At 46.4% G+C, this 16,158-nt stretch overlaps 1 protein-coding gene across 2 annotated transcripts in view; it reads right to left on the bottom strand.

Moving 5' to 3' along the window:
• The window catches only part of RTN1 (reticulon 1), a 121,562-nt gene that overhangs the window by 3,638 nt on the left and 101,766 nt on the right, over positions 1-16,158 (bottom strand). Inside the window, exons 1-3 of one of the 2 annotated variants that reach the window (XM_051621913.1) lie at positions 12,974-13,214; positions 1,473-1,680; positions 227-365 (exon numbers count right to left, since the gene is read on the bottom strand). In XM_051621913.1, the coding sequence (XP_051477873.1) occupies positions 227-365; positions 1,473-1,680; positions 12,974-13,034 (408 nt within the window). In that variant the 5' untranslated portion in view covers positions 13,035-13,214. Of the gene's footprint in view, positions 1-226; positions 366-1,472; positions 1,681-12,973; positions 13,215-16,158 lie in introns of those variants that run through there. The other variant, XM_051621912.1, reaches the window with a different exon arrangement.

The raw sequence follows: 16,158 nt of genomic DNA, 5'->3' as shown, positions 1-16,158 counted from the left end.
CAGCTTTTATAAATCCTGCATTATGTAGCAATCAATTAAAATGCAGTCAGCCAAACCTCTAAACTTCTGGAAGGAAGCAGTTTGGAAATCAAAAAGGAGAGCAACTTCGATATCTGAGGCTACACAAAACTAGGTTTTATGATGACCCTGTCAACATGGGAAGCAGAACTTTGAAATGTAGATTGATCCTCTAGGGAGGGGTTAAAAATATTTAAAGCAATCCTACTTTTAAAGAATCCACGAGGTCCTGAACAAGAAAGAGTCTCCTCAGCTCTTTGACTGTGCTGTTGACGTATAGCTGGAGACAGTCTGTGTACTTCTGAACCTGGTCCTGTGAAAGATTCATTTCCATCTCCAAGTAGGCTCTGCCAGAAACGCAGGTCCAGTTACACACCCAGGCAAGTTTCACCTGTTGTTCACACTCGTGCCAGTCTATCCCAACAATCCCTCCTCCCCAGACCTCACTGCCTTGCAGCTGGAGCAGCGTGACCCCTTCCTGTGGGCACAGAGCCACCAGCACACACAGTCTTCACCTTTCATGACCCACCTCCCTGGGTATCTGTGGGCTGCACCAAGGCTGTTCACCTCCACAGCCCTGCCCCATCCCATGCAGTCTTGATGGGATCTCCCTCCCTAGTGCACTCAAAGGGGGATTCAAATCCTAGATGTGGGGGCTCCCCACAAACTTCTGTGCAACACTCCTGCTGCAGAAGGGGACATCTCTTCCAGCTGGCAGCCTCTGGAAGAACAAAAGCTGATGTCTGGCCATTTGTCACCTTCAGCAGCAATGCCCCCTTCATTCTCCTCTGCTCCTCTGTGTGTCCTGCACCCTGCTCTGAGCTATGTCCACACTGTGAGTCACATCTCAGAACTGACCCCAGTGAAACAGAAGGAGCAGCACCCAACAAGATTTCTCTTCAAGGAATGTGTTTGCAAACCCGAGCAGTTCCATGAGCTGGTTCACTGACTTGTTGGCACAGCAGAGGAGAAAGGAGCACTGCTGTCCTGGAGCAAGCTGCCCAGACCCTGCAGAGGGTGGGAGAGCCCCAACACCTTGGATGATGCAGTGCCACCCCACAGCCCAGCACTGCTGGAGAAAAGCTACAGCTTCCCTCTGTGCTCAACACAGTGTGCCCAGAAACTCCTCCTGCTTGCAGAGGTACCGTATGATTATTAGCTCTTAATGAAACTTGTTCTCTGCATTTTCTAAAAATAATTCTGGATATTTCAGAAAGAAATTTCCCATGTCTCAGAGGATGATGGCTTTTTTGTGTTGGCCTTCTTCCCTTCCAGGACCTGAGCCAATGCAGCCCCACAGCTCTTAAGACACTGGACAACAGGAAAAAAAAATAAAAAAATAATGATTTCCCCTGAATTTTATCCAGTACAAAAAGCAGCCGAAAGAAATTGCCAGTGGGAATGGATCCTTTGAGAGAGACCCAGCCCCAAGGCCACGACTGCCAAGCACTCACTTGAAGGGGTGGCCCTCATCCGTCTTCTGCACGGCCTGTAGGACAGATTTGTAGATTCTGAAGCTAATGGTGGCCGAGAGGCCGGCCAGGGCCAGGTAGGCCACCACGCTGACCACGCTGAACTGGGTCAGGGAGAAGAGCAGCAGCAGGAGGCTGCCAAACATGATCCCTGTCTGCTTGATGTCACGCCAGTACAGCAGGTCGATAGCTGGGGAGAGAAGACCAACACGTTAAAGGCAGGAACTGGAAGGGCATCAAGGAGAGACACCACGGTCACTCGGAGCCTTTGCAGGAGGGTGAAGGGAGGAGTGATGCTCCTGCACATCAGCATCAGCAGGAGCTCTTCCACAGAAGCAGTGAAGCCACTTCAGCAACACGCTGAGGACACGACAACCAACCACCTGCTTGAAATGCTTGTATTTCACGAGTCCGTGCCTGGGGCAGGTGAGATGGATGAGCCCCTCAGCCACAGCACGGTCCATCTCTCCCAGCAGCAAGGCAAACACCAGCTGGGGTGGGAGCCTCTGCAAGGGCTGCAGGGCAGCTTTCACCCTAGCTTGCATTTCCTCACTCTGCAAACCCTGGATTGTTTCTTTGTCACGAGCCCCCAAACGCCAATCAAATACCCCAAATACTTGATCAAACATTTTCATTTTTTAGTTGATGGTCAATGAATGAGAAAGTTTGGGGCTAGCCACAATGAACCCCTTTTCCATTCAAAGTTTTGACAATATGATTTAGTTATTTCCTAAGTTTTGAGAAGGGAAAAGACTCCTGGTTTTACCACTAGGTACATGCGTAGAGAACCATTTTTCAGATGGCACCTTAAAATACAGAATAAATCCCTTTTGCTACTGCAGATCCAACCATCTCAGAAATATAAAAAAGAAACCTTCTGCTTGTTAAGATAGCTTTCCTTGTCTAGATCCACGAGAGGTGTTAGAACAAAGCAAGTCCAAAAGCCCATTTTCAAGCAATCCATTTTTGTATTTGTAAGGGAGCTATTCTTGACAGTGTTCTTCTCCTGGTTTCTACAGTTCATTCCAACCCTTCCAGCAAACAATCTTACTATCAGGAATAGTCACTAGAACAGAAACATTTTACGAAACAATTGCTGAAAATCCCATCCACAAAGGTGAATTTAATTGCTTTACATTGCTTTACAGCTTCAGTTTCACCCACTGCACAAATCCTCATGAACAGCTTGAACACACCACCAGCCAAGCAGCTTTCATAGATGCCACTTGTCAAATCTTTCTGAACAAAGAGTAAATTCAGGAAAACTGCAATCTGTCACAAAAAAAAATTAAAATACAATAATATCACTAATACAAAAAGAAACAAAATGAATCCAGCCTAGTAGTTCTTCTCATCTAATCTCCAAACCCTGTGAGTCACCACAGCATGTTTGCCTCGAGTCAATGAGCTACATTACTCATTACTATTACACATATTAGCATTGCTTTTCAAAGTGATGGGCTGGAATGCAAAAATTGCTGTTGGATTATTGAGCTCTTTTCTCTCCATGCAACGTTCACATCCTACTGTATTCTCCATCAAGACACAGAATGTAATCATGTTTATATTTGAAGTGTCAGCATTCAGCACGGGACCTGTGATCCTGAGTCTGCACGGAGAGATGCAGGGATAGATGGATAGACTGTGTGGAAGCCAAGGGATGGGGATCTTGGTGGTATGAGCTGGGCTCCTGAGTGCTGACTTTACAAATCAGGGAACAGAGCAGAGTCTTTCCAGGTCTGCTTCCTGCAGAAGCTCAGGGGCCTGGACAAGGGAATGGTCCAAAATGCAGTAACAAAGTAAGAGCATGCACCTATGGTGAGGATTTTGGCAGCAGATCCAGCTGTGCTGATGCAGGCATCAACCAATTGCTTCCAGTGTTGAGGTGCTGGAGTGTGTGACTCACAGACCCCTACAAGATGGCATCCTGAACATATCTGTGCAGCTTTTATCATTTCTCATACTCTTTATCAGTCAAGGTGCTGCAAAACTTGGCAGCACAACAACTGGTGTGCAACCAGTGAAGCACTGGGACAGGAGGTATGATTCACAGCCTGAGCATGTTGGTGCTTAAAAATCCCTCAGAGGACAGTACTGGAAGTTTTTCCAACTCTCACTTTTTGAGGCACTTGAATTTTATATCACACAATATCTTCAAGTTAAATGGAACGAGGCACAGGTGAGCACACTCAGGATGCTGTAGGGGGAACATCACCTGCTGATGGAAAAGGCCACACACCAGGGCAAGACAAGACCTGGGACACAGGCAGTAGACCTGCACATAAATGAGAGCTGAGCCAGCAAATACAAAAGCCCACTTCAAAAGGGTTCCCTGAGTTAATGCAAATTGATGGTAAGACCTCAAATGAGCAACTCAGCCCCCTCTCATTCCTTCTAGGATCTTCTGCCTCATATTCCTGCAGGCTGGAAGTGGGCTGTATTCACACACAGAGAGATGCCAAACTGCATTTTCTCATTCCTCTCAACAGAGAAGATGCTGAGTGACTGGAGACAGACCTGACCAGGTATATGTATATCCTGAAACTTGTCCCTTTCTGCCATGAAATGACTGGGATATTTACAAGCTGTATTAGGTAAGGAAAGGCTTGCCACAACTCAGAGCAGGATGGATGGAAGCCAAATGACACCAAATGACACCCTTCTGGGGATATGTGCATGGGCAGGAGAGGAGATGAAAAGGCAGCTGGCCTCTTTCACCAGCCAAATGAGACCTGGGAGGGAGGGATCCTGTGTCTTTTAGACCTGAGGCAAATATTCCCATGTGCATGGAAAAAATGTGTGCCAAGTGCTAGGTGGAAAAGCCCAGGGCAGAGGAGGGAGATACCAGTTGAATCATTTTGATGTGGCTATCTCAGTGCCCAGGTCCAGCCTGGGAATACAACCCACAGCAGGTCAGTTAGGATTTTCAAGGGGAGGAACCCATTCTACCATCTCATCTCCCTCACAGGGAAAAGGAGCTGTGGCACTGCTGCCATGTCCACCTGTTCAAGTGGAATTTGCTGCTCCCACAGGCATTCCTGCTCTTCTCCTTTCAGGAAAGGGGTGAGCCAAACTGCCTTGCAAAAGGTGGTGCAGGAGGGAGGTGAACCTCATGGTTCCTTGGGAAGGGAAGGGGGAGGAGGAGAGTTCAGGGCTAAAATCACTGGAGACTTGTGGGGTCCAGCTGTGGGCTGCCCTGCAGAAAGCACTTTCTTGCCAGTTGGCCTCAGGGATTTGAGCTGTATCAGTTCCCTTGGAATTTAGATCCTGTTGAAAACACCTGAGCCATGTCAGAGCCATGTTTGCTCCTCCAGTCACAGCCTCAGTCACTTCCAAGGCTTTTTATATTATTTTTACATTATTTTTGTCCTGTATTTCCTTACATAAACAAATCTCCCTTAAAAGCAGAGGCTCACTAGGTGCAGAATCTCCTAACTGGGACCCTTTGCCTGGCTTCCTTGGGGTGCCTTTTTCTCCTAGAACTGTTTACACCAGGGCAGAAGTACTTGTCACATCAGTGCCTGGTGTTGTAAATAGATACCTAGGGGCAAAATAATGAGAAATCTGCTCCTTCACCATCAGATGAACCCAGGCCTGGCTGCATCACCCCCCCTCCACACTCTGTTTTTCATTCTGAATGGGAATGAAAAAGGAAAAAGGAGGTTGTCTGCAACATTTATACGTCTGCTTTGAGTTTCATCTCATCCTACATTAATATGAAACTGTTTCAGACAGGAAACAACTCCCTCAAACAGTCACTGAACCCCCTGGGTTTACTGCCCTTCAACAGATCACAAAATACAAATGGTGGCCTGAGTCTTTGGTGAAGAGTGGCTGCCTGTTCATGCCTGAGCCCCTTCCTTTGCGTGCTGAGATGGCCACCCAGGCTCAGACCAGCCTCCCCAGCACATGGAGGACTCCCTGGCCTGAGGAGGGCAGGGCCAGGAGCTGAGCTGGAGCACAGATCTTCACATACCCCTCTCTGCAGAGCCACTTGCCAGCAGGTGCTGGCCCCACACTGGCCCAGGCTGAGACAGGCTCTGGGTCCAGCTCTTAGGCAGGTACAGCACTGCCCAGGTAGAGAAGGGATGGCTCACAGGATGACTTAATGACACAGCAATTAAGTGCTTCGGTCAATCCGTAGGGAAAGAATAACAGGTTCCAGAGTGGTGAAGGGTCCTGCAAGCACTGGGTGTGCAACAGATTGTGTGTGTGTGCACAGCCCTGCCCAGACCTGGCCACCATTCTGAGAAACATGCCCTGAATATGTATGAAGCAAGAGGTGGGGCCACGAGAGCCTGTCCATCTGTGACATGCATGCAAGTGGACAGTGGGGAAGTCTGCCTGGCTAAGCAAAGGGCACTTCTGAGAGCCAAAATGCCAACTTCAAAACACCTAAGTTTTGCAGTTAGGATTTGCAAACGGGGTTTGGAAAAGAGGCACTGAAATCAGCCTCGGCTTCACTGAGGTTTGGGTTCCTTCTGGTTTGAAAATCCCAACTGTAAAATCCTGACTGTGCCCATTAACATGCAGAAGATGTTCAGCTGTAGCTTTCCATGGACTCCATTTAGCCTCCCTGGAAGGAGGGAGTCAGCATGGGTCACTTTGCATTCTTGCCAGAACAACACACCAGAGCTCTGGCTCATTTGAGGAGGTATAAAAGGACTCTGGGTTTTGCCAGAACTGCATCAGACTCGAAAAGTATTTGTATTTATTAAGGAGGATGTTCCAGTTATCTCTAAGACAGCAGGGCTGCAAGTCACTGCAATTGCCTTTGAAGAGTTTTTCTGGAGAAGCGTGTCTGAGGAGCTATTGATCTGAAAGTGTCACCTGCCTGGGTATTTTAACTGACAGCAGAACTTACAAAATGTTAAAGGAGCCTTCTCTTTGAAAGAAAAAGTTTTGCAGGGTGCCAAATCAGTGCCTCAGCTATGCTTTGTGGGGAAACTTCTCATTAAACTAATGGGAGTCTTCCATTTGGGGCCAACCCACAGACTAACAAGGCACAAAGGTAAACTCTATAAATACCTGTGTTCGTGAGGCAAGTGAAATGTGACCTCACAAATATAAGTAACAGCAGCAGCACACACGGCAAGGAACTGCTCCTGAGTATGGAGCCTCAGCTCTCATCATGGCTTTCAGCAAAAAAATGTTTCTGCTCCTGAATATTTGGCATCAAAAAAGCCAGAAGTCAGACCTGGGGGCTGGGAAGGGCAGTGCTGGAGGCAAAGGGTCGATGACTTGAGACAGCTGAAGTGGGCTAAGTAGTGATGCTCCTGGATGATTCTCCTCAGGACTTGGTAGAAACATGAGGCCTGGGCTCTGGTTGTTTACATGGTCCCCAGAAGCACTGTGCTGTGGGGCAGCTGCAGTCCAAGGCTCCTGAGCTGAGATCCCAGAGGGAGAACAGGGGATCCAAACCAATGTGTAGCTAAAATGTTCTCACACCTTCACACTCCTGCATAGTTGTGTTATTGAAAAATACTCTTCTAAGATAAACAGGGATCTTTCCATTCCATCTCTCAAATAAAGCATTTTAAGATGAAAATCAATGAAAATCCACTGAACACAGACTGGACAATTCACATCTTCACCTTCCCTCCCATCCTCTGAAAACCTCTGTTCTCTCCTTTGAATTTGCAAGTTTCCCTCTACTGCAGCAGCTGTATGAAAAATGAACATGCATCAAGCAGCATTTACACAGAAGTTAGGACAAAAAGCGTGTGCAAACCCCTTCTATCCAGCCTTCAAATGAGGCCCATGGGTCTTGATGATCAAATAAAAGGTTATATGCTCTTCAACAATACTAATTACACTCTTGGATGCGATCGAGCTGCCCTTCGCACAACAGGGGTCCCATGGGGCCTCCTTAGGAGATAAAATCAATGGGTTGTACAGCTTCCTTCCCTAGCTAATAATATTAGTATTGTTGAGAAGTGAGAAAAACATGTCTACACACAGCCTTTAATTCTGGATGCAGCCTAATATTATGACTTCATAAATATAAATGCCTTCATAAGTCATTTCTCAGACCTACTGGATTTGAAAAGATCATGAAACATAATTTAAGAAGGGAAATCTTGTTTAGAGCATTATGGCAACAATATTGGACACGTAATTCAACAAAACTGCAAGTCTTTAGACAGAAGTAAATATTGCTCAAGCTCAAAGAAACTCCAGTTGGCAGTGCTAGCCACAGGCTGCAGGACCAAGCTTCCCCTCTTCTCTCCAGTGAAGGATCCAATGTGGCCATCACTCCACTCCCCACAACAGATCTGATTCCAATGTAATACTGATGGTTACACCATTTAATGAGCAGTCTGGTGCCTTCCCAAGAAGGCAGAATAACAACAGCAGAACCAAGATAGAATATCTGTGCTACTTCATGAGGCAGCTCTCCTTATCCTTTATCTCCAGCCTTGAGGGATCTCTCCATACTTCTTCTACCTCCATCCTTAGTACAGTTTTATATCTTCATCATTCATCTGCCCCAAGTGTTAACATGAAAGTTCAGACCTTCTTGGTCCCTGAACTCTGGTGAAAAGACCTGGGGTAGGAATGGATAATAAAAGGAAAGCCTTGATAGAGGATGTCCTCCATGTTATATCCTACTCCTTCTGCAAGATCAAGATGTGAGCAAAAAAGTATTACTTTATGTGAGGCACCAGAGTGGGCTTGGGTAGACAGAAGAGGATTGGCAATAAAAAATCAGCCCTACAACCATGCAGCTCTATTGTATTATTCAGCATTATTGGTGTTGTTATTATTATTAATGCCATTAGTGTTGTTATTGTTATTATCATTTTCACATGAGAGATGTTTCAAGACCAGTTTTTAGCACACTGGCAGAAGAAAGCCTCCTCCCCACACCTCCTGCTCATCAAACCATATCACTACCTGCCTTGGCCAGTTTCCATGGAGGATGTTACTGCAGTCACCTAAGCTGAGCAGAATCCAAGGAGACCAAGCAGGGTCCTCGGGTGCAGTCACTGAATGCACGTAAGGCTATGGAAATGTTAAGATTTTCCTGAGATGCTCCTCGACCAAAACTTGAACCCTTCTTAATTCTTTCCAAACATCTGAAAACCTGCAATTTTCAAAATGAATGGCTCAGACTGTTGTCATTTCACAGAGACCTGAAGAAAGCCAAAGAAGCTCTCTAATGTTGCCTTCAGCTATTTTCCCATCATCACTCTCTTACTAGAGCTTAAATTACTCCTCAGGAAATACCTTCAAACAGTGTTACTTTTGAGGAATTTTCTCCTTGTTCTAGCAATGAAAGAAAATTGTCCATTTATTCTTAAGTTAAAATAAATAAATAAATACATACATTCAGACATTGCACAAGAAGTGTGCAGAGCACATTTTTTTGCAGAGCTATTGAAATCTCACTGATTTTTGATACCACCTAGGTCAAGGTGTTTACTGGGATGGTTGGCAGTTGAACGTTGTGCAGCTCATCTAAGACAGCTTGTCCTGTAACTCTAAGCTCTTGACCTTGCAGTGGTATTGCCAACAACAGGAATGTGCTTGAGGAAGGATTGATACAATTTCTGTAGCAGTGACCAAAAAAAACCACAACAAAACACAACAAACAAAAACTGAAAGCAAATCTGAAAGTAGAAAAAGTCATGACAAATTTCATTTACATTTCAGAGGAAATCAATTGTGGAATTAGGAAGTCAATTCCTCATAAGTTATTGTGGTTTTGTGAAACTATTAGTTAAATTGGTTACATCAGATGATCACTTGGTTCCAAGATTTTAGCTTTACCAAGATCCAACACAGGAACCAACTACTGGGACACATCTTTAGCTGCTGAAAGCAGAGACAGCTCATTTGAGCAAGACAAGTGGATCCCAGCTCAGAGTTCAGCCCACAATATTTTCAGCACTGAAGGTACCAACTGGCTGAAGTTATATTCTCATAATAGCTGCAATTAGACAGACTTCAGAACTGTCAATAAGATTATAGATTAATAGCATGCATCCTCTTTATTGTCACTGAACTTCTTTATCAGTGGGGAATGTTGCCATGAACAGCTGGTGCAGCTTCTCAGCACCTTTTGGAAACCAATTGATGTACTAATCAAGGAAGGAAGCTGGTTGTCAGGAAACAGCTGCCAAGAAAATACTAATCAATAACTCCAGCCCCCGCAGGGTTAAGTCAGTTTGATGGATTCAGTGAAGTCTCCAGTCCCTTTCCCCATTAAGCTATAACTATAATATGGATAATCTTTAGGATCATTTCTATGAATGGTTCACAGGTCTTTTTCTCTGGAACGTTCATATTTTCTTTGTTAAGAAGCCCTGCAGGAGGTTAAAGCTGCAGGAAGACCCACGTCACTGGTGACCACCCAAGAGCTGGCATGTAGAAGAAATCAGTGGAAGAGCGAATACACATGGGGACCAGTGTACTGACATCCAAGAACTCCATCGAGCCAAGGCCTTCCTAATCCAGAGAAACCTCTCCACCAAGGTGTGGGGAGGAGTCCTGCTGAGCTGCTCCACCACCTGAACCTGGAGACACACCTCAACCCCAGCTCCACCCTGGAGCTGCGTGCCACAGCCCCTCACAGCTGGCGCTGCCTCCAGGTTGTTACTCCAAGGCCCACATCCACCAGCATGCCCAGCCAGAGAGGTTTCTCCAACAGGCTCATGCATTATGCACAGCTCCATCCCAGCCTACTTCACATTCACCCCCTTCCAGCCTGAAAGAAGACCTGGGTGTGGAAGTCAGCTGCAGTTCCCCAAGGCTGCCTATGACAATGTTTTGAATGAAGCGTATGCCCAGCAGGGGCAAATCACTCTCCCACTCCCCCGAGGGGCTGCCCCATGATCTGCCACTGACATGACCAAGCTGTACCTGCAGGATGGGTGGGTAAAACACACTGCAATTTTCCTAAACACGGGCAGCAGCGTCAGGTGCGTCATCGCCAGGAAAACAACAGCAGGCAGATGGAGTGGGGCAAACCCAAAGCTGGTGTCCCTGCAGCTTCTCGTGATCCCCACCCAATTTTACCCCAATTATAAGCACTGGAAGGGGAAACCAAGGATACAAATAGTTGCAGACCTGACCGTTTATTAATTCCATCTTGTGTTAACCTCAGCATTGTTTTTCCATGATTTCAGTTAAAATATGCTCTGTATTTACCAAGGTTTGTGTCTGCACCTGTTATGTTCACAGGAATATTCCAGAGTTTTAAGAGAGGAAGCATCATTCCATGGATAATGAAGTTGGCAAAATTACACAACTCCAGGTTTGCATGAAACTGATATTCTGGCTTGAGATACAGAGACTATATAAATAACAGATATTAAAAGAGTCAGTAAATCAAAATCTTTAGTCTTCATTCTTTTAAACGTTAAATTCCTTCTGTTTTATCTGGGAATGATCAAAGAATTTTGCCGACAGAAATTATATTCTATGACTATTTCATGTTTTCTGCAGGATCATTTTTGAATCATAAAACACCACCCAAGGAAAAAATAATTAAAAAAAAAAAAAAAAAAGCTATGCAAATGATGTGGAAGTGAGGCAAGTGATTCATTTTAGCTGCGTTGATTTTTTCAGATCTGGTTTTTTTGTTTGGTTGTTGTTGGTTTTGTGTTTTTTTTCAAACCAGTATGGGACATATTGTGTCTAATTTCCAGGAAATTTACAGCTTGGTTTCAAAAAGGAGAGCAATGAGGGAGAGAAAGCCTGCTATTGTTGTTGTTATTGTTGTTATTGTTATTATTATCATTAAACAATAGCATCGTGCCCTTTGTTATTGCTCCCTTTTTAATTGATGAAAAAATATTATTTTTTTCTGATAAAGAGGGGAAATATTCATTTTGCTTCTAAATACAGGTGGTTCAAGCCATCTGACTCAGCAGAATAATGTTTTTTATAAGGATCAGCAAAATATTGCACCTTTTTGGAAACCAAACCAAACCCAAACCCCACCGAACAAGGAAGTTTATCTGCGAAGATCAGATGAAAAGACCCTGAAGTGTGGTTGTGGGTTTTCCAGACAAGCTTAATGGATCATGAAAACCTATAGAAAACCCTGGCCCTTGATTTAAGTATGGAAAACCGGAGCTGCTGGAGGTTGGCATTTAACAGGTGCATCCGTTTACTTTCCAGCTACTCATCTTCCCTTAAAAAAACCACCCAACCCTCAGACCGCAAATACAATTAGGTGCTTAATAAAGACTGCAAAAAAATCAAGCTCCCTAGGGACAAGTGTCTGTCTGAAAGATCTGCCCCTGCCTTCCCCTCCCAAAAAAACCCACCACTCAGGAAGGTTTTGAGCTGCGTTTATGAAACTCTGCCCTGCGAGGATCCTGGGCTCTTTAATGAGATGATGCTGTGGAGTAATCTCTCTCCCAGGGATCCTGCTGTGAGCATCAACGTCAGGTATGGTCTATTCAATGTAAACATACGCCTTAAAAATAATAATAAAAAAGACATTCAAACAAAGCCTGCCCAAAGCAGAGAGCAAGCCTGCCTGGCAGAATCAGCAGCTAGCTTTTCTGCCTCTAATCTGCCCACCGAGCAGCGTCACAGAGGCTCTCTTTTATCAAAACAAAGGCTGGATGCTGGCTGGGAAGTGTGAAGCCGACTTAAAAATGGCTGAAAATCTACCCGAGGCACCCGGGAAGGTAGCCAGCCCCACCCAGCACAGCCACCGACCTGCTCAAAATGAGCTGAAAATAACCCCCCCCCCCAAAAAAAAAAAAAGGGAGATGCTATTTGTTCCCCTCCCCTACCGGGCAGCAAGACAACATCCTCACAACACTCCCCCCCCCTCCCCGAAGGGTGCTGCGGACTGCTCAATAGCACAACGCAGCTTGTGTTTTAATTCTTCTTATTATTATTATTTGAACGCAACCCCACAGGAAAGCACGAAGCGGGGGGGGGGGGGCAAGGCCGTGCCCCCTTTCCCTTCTCCCCGGTGCTCTGACCCCCTCTCTCCGGAGGCTGCGTTCTCTTTGTGTCGACGCCCTTGGCCATGGGTGTGTCCATGGGTTGGATGCACCCAGGCACCCAACCCAGCCGCCTCCGACCCTCCCGAGCCCCAGCAAGTCATCCACCCATCGCCCGGCTTCCCTAAAGCCCCCTCCCCTCCCCCAGGTAATGGAAACGTGCCCGGCGGAGAGAGGCAGGGATGAGAAATGGCACCGCTAAGAGCGAGGGTTGGATGCTTTGGGAACGAGCTGTCAGGCTGGGGAGGAAGGTCCCGGCTCCTGGATGCAGCCGGAGATGGGAGAAAGACATTCAGAGAACACAACCAAGGGCTTGTTATCTGTCCTTCTTCAATCACACCCCCCCAAAGAAAAGCTCCACGGGGAGGGAGAGAAAACAGCATGCAAAGGACCACAGGTGAACAATGCAAAAAAACAAACAACCAAAAAAAAAAAAAAGATGGATGGATCCTGCCTGTGCCTCCTCTGAGCATGCAGCCCTCCTGGCATGCAACACTAGAGCGGATAGAATACCCTGACATTTCCAGTTGCTCCACAGACAGTCCATCTTGGTGGAATCGGCACTGGCTTGCATCTCGGAGAGCTGAGGGAGGAGGAATGGCCGGACGGTCGGTGGGAGGCAGGGCGTTAGCAGCCAGGCATTCCCGAGCAGGGATGGGTGGGAGGGCTGGCGGGTACCGCTCCCGGCTCCCGGCTCCGGACGGATGCTGTCAGCAGCACGGGCGGGGGGAGGGGGGAGGGCATGCGCTGCGGTCTCCACTGCAGCAAATCAGCACCGGGATGTGGTTGCCCTGGGGGAGCGGGCTCCTTTGGAAAAGGGGAAAAAAAAAAAAAAAAAAGAAAAAGAAAGAAAAAAAAAAGAAAAAGGGGGGGATGCGGTCCCTTTGCAAATCAAAAGCTGCCTTCAGCCTCCCGAGCCGGCGGAACGGCGAAAGGCAACCTGACGGCAAAGAAAGCAAAACAAACTGGGTGTGGGTGGAGGTGGGGGGGAGGTGAAGGGGTGAGCAGCGTTTCCTATCTGGCTCCATGGCGGTGACTATTCGTGTTCCAGAAATTTCTTGAGAGGGACGAGATCTGGCGTTTTCTTTTTTCTTTTTATTTTTTTTTCCTTTTTGTTTTGTTTTGTCTTTTTTTTTTTTTGAGGGGGCAATTTCCCCCCTTGCCCCTCCAGGCTTTGATGCCCCTCTTTCCTCTGCCCAGCTGAGCGAGGTCAGGGAGCAGGCAGGAGAAAAACCAAGGGCAGGATCCGACCCCAACAGAACAATGCCCCGTTTTGCTCTGTATTTCAAAACTATTCCAGAAACAGATGAAAATAGCCGAGTGCCCTCACCACCAGGGATCACCCTTCTCTCCCTGCACCCACACAGCCCCCCCCCCCAGCCCCTCATGCCAAGCCCTGCTGCACTGGGATGCTGAGCACTGGAAGCTGCACCCAGGTGAGGATGTGCAGGAGCTGAGCTCTGCCTCCTCCTGCTGCTCCAGCTGCTGCAGCAACCAGGATTTGAGGTGCAAAGAGTGCAGGTAGAGAGACAATCTGTGAAAAAGCACGTGCCCTCACTAGTAAATCTAAGTCCACTAATGGCTGAATTTTAACACCAGCTCAAACACTCCTCCCCTAGGTACAACGCTGCCCTTGCCTCAGTTTCCCTTTCAATAAAGTACTGTCAGCAGCCTCACAGGGATGTCATAATTAAGCAATGGCCACATGTTGGTTGGTAAAGACTTGGAAGGAAAATGCTTTACATCCACCCCACCTATTTGCCTTTTCAGATTTTGGGAAGTGGAGTGGTTATTAATCACAAATAAACTCCCCAAAAAATCACCCCGTTTCACTGAAGAGTGACCTGAGATACAGTGTATTAGACTTGGTCTAATCATCGTTGGCAGAAAGGTCCCAACAGGAGACCTCTCAGCTCTGAGGCTGTATTTAATCTTTTAGATCTTGCTGGTTTATTACATTATTTTACTTTAGCCACATTATACTGAATTTAGCTTTTTTATATGGGGACAGACACCAGCACAGACATGGTGGGTCACACACACATCAGCATAGGCAACAGAGTCTGAACCTCTCTGCTCTTTTGGCTCCCAAAGCAAATGGCCTTTAATGCCTGAGTGAACAGAGGTCTCTTCCAACTGGAAGTAGTAGGTCACTTATCCTTCCCTCAGGTAACTCATCCCATAGAAGAAAGCCAAAATTTGAGGAGGGATTCACCACAGTGTGACCTTCACCTTTACTGAGGAAACTCTGCTGGGATTCCAGAGGTCAACAGCTATTGTTTATGCTTCAAAACCCACCTTTGAAATCCCCCCCAAAAAAGACTTGCTCTGGGGTTGAATCCAGCATCTTCAGTCCCCCAACAAGGAAATCATTAACTAACTGGTGCAGAACTGGCTTCAGTTGTCATTGCATATAGAAAGATAAAATAATCTGTAAACAACGTTGCAAGTCTTGATTTTTTTCTTCCTGGCTTTGTTAAAAAACAGAAGGAAGAAACAGGTTTGCAAGGGATGATTTCTCAGCAGGACCAAGTGGTTTAGAACCTTTGCAAGAGCAGAAAAGAGCCCTCTTGCTAGGTTTTGCCCTGCACACTGTTTGCAGCTCCCTGCTGGGCTTCCCAGCATCAATCCATAATAGGAGGTATTTACAAGCAGTTTATATGAAACAGAGCTATCGTTCACATAAAACTCCTAAATCCTGGAGTCCCTAAAAAAAAAGCCAAGGAGACTTCAAACGTAGTGCATCAGTGAAACTCATGGCTGTTGGGCATGTACCACCAGCAACACAGCAGTGAGAAGACACAAAATCTCTGCTCAGTCTCACTGTAACCCACATTTCTCAGTCAGGTATAAAAGACAAATTCCCTTTGGACAGAAAAGTGGCCCATATATCTTGAACATTCCAGTGGTGTATGAAACAGTGATGATTTCTCCTTTCCTTCAGTGTTGGTAGGGATTCCTCTTGCCACAAAACTCAGGTCTCTACCTCCTTCCCCAGGATAACAAAATTAACCATTAAATTCCTTGCAACCAAACCAGGACCACCAGCTAAATATTTACTGAGCAGACTGAAAGGCACTGCCTGGATCTTACAAGGGTGAGACATGCACAGGTGAGAGATCTTGGCATCAACCACAGTGTTGGAGAAGAGTCCTCCTGTGATCACGAACAGAAGTAGGATTAAGAGCAGTAAGTGGAATGTCATAGAATCATGGAATCATAGAATCACAGAATGCCAGGTTGGAAGGGACCTCAAGGATCATCTGGCCCAACCTCTCCAGGTACTACTATAGTTTCTATGAGGTGGCTCAGCACCCAGTCAAGCTGAGACGTCAAACTGTCCAATGTGGGGGAATCCACCACTTCCCTTGGGAGACTATTCCAATGTTTAACCCTCCTCATGGTGAAAAATTTACCTCTTGTGTCCAATCGGAATCTCCCCAGGAGCAACTTGTACCCATTACCCCTTCTCTTTTCCATGTGACTCTTTCTAAACAGGGAATCTCCATCTTCTTTGTAGCCACCCCTGAAGTGCTGGAACATGGTAATAAGGTCTTCCCAAAGCCTTCTCTTCTAAAGGTTGGACAAGCCAAGTTTTCTCAGCCTCTCCTCATATGGCAGGTCCTCCAGTCCTCTGATCATCCTTGTGGCCCTTCTCTGGACCCTCTCCAGCCTGTCCCACCCTTTTTGTAGAGCAG

This window comes from Apus apus, chromosome 5, assembly GCF_020740795.1.
Source record: "Apus apus isolate bApuApu2 chromosome 5, bApuApu2.pri.cur, whole genome shotgun sequence".
Classification (NCBI taxonomy): Eukaryota; Metazoa; Chordata; class Aves; order Apodiformes; family Apodidae; genus Apus; species Apus apus.
The sequence above is the reverse complement of the archived record's forward strand: the minus strand, read 5'-3'. Positions and strand labels throughout refer to the sequence as shown.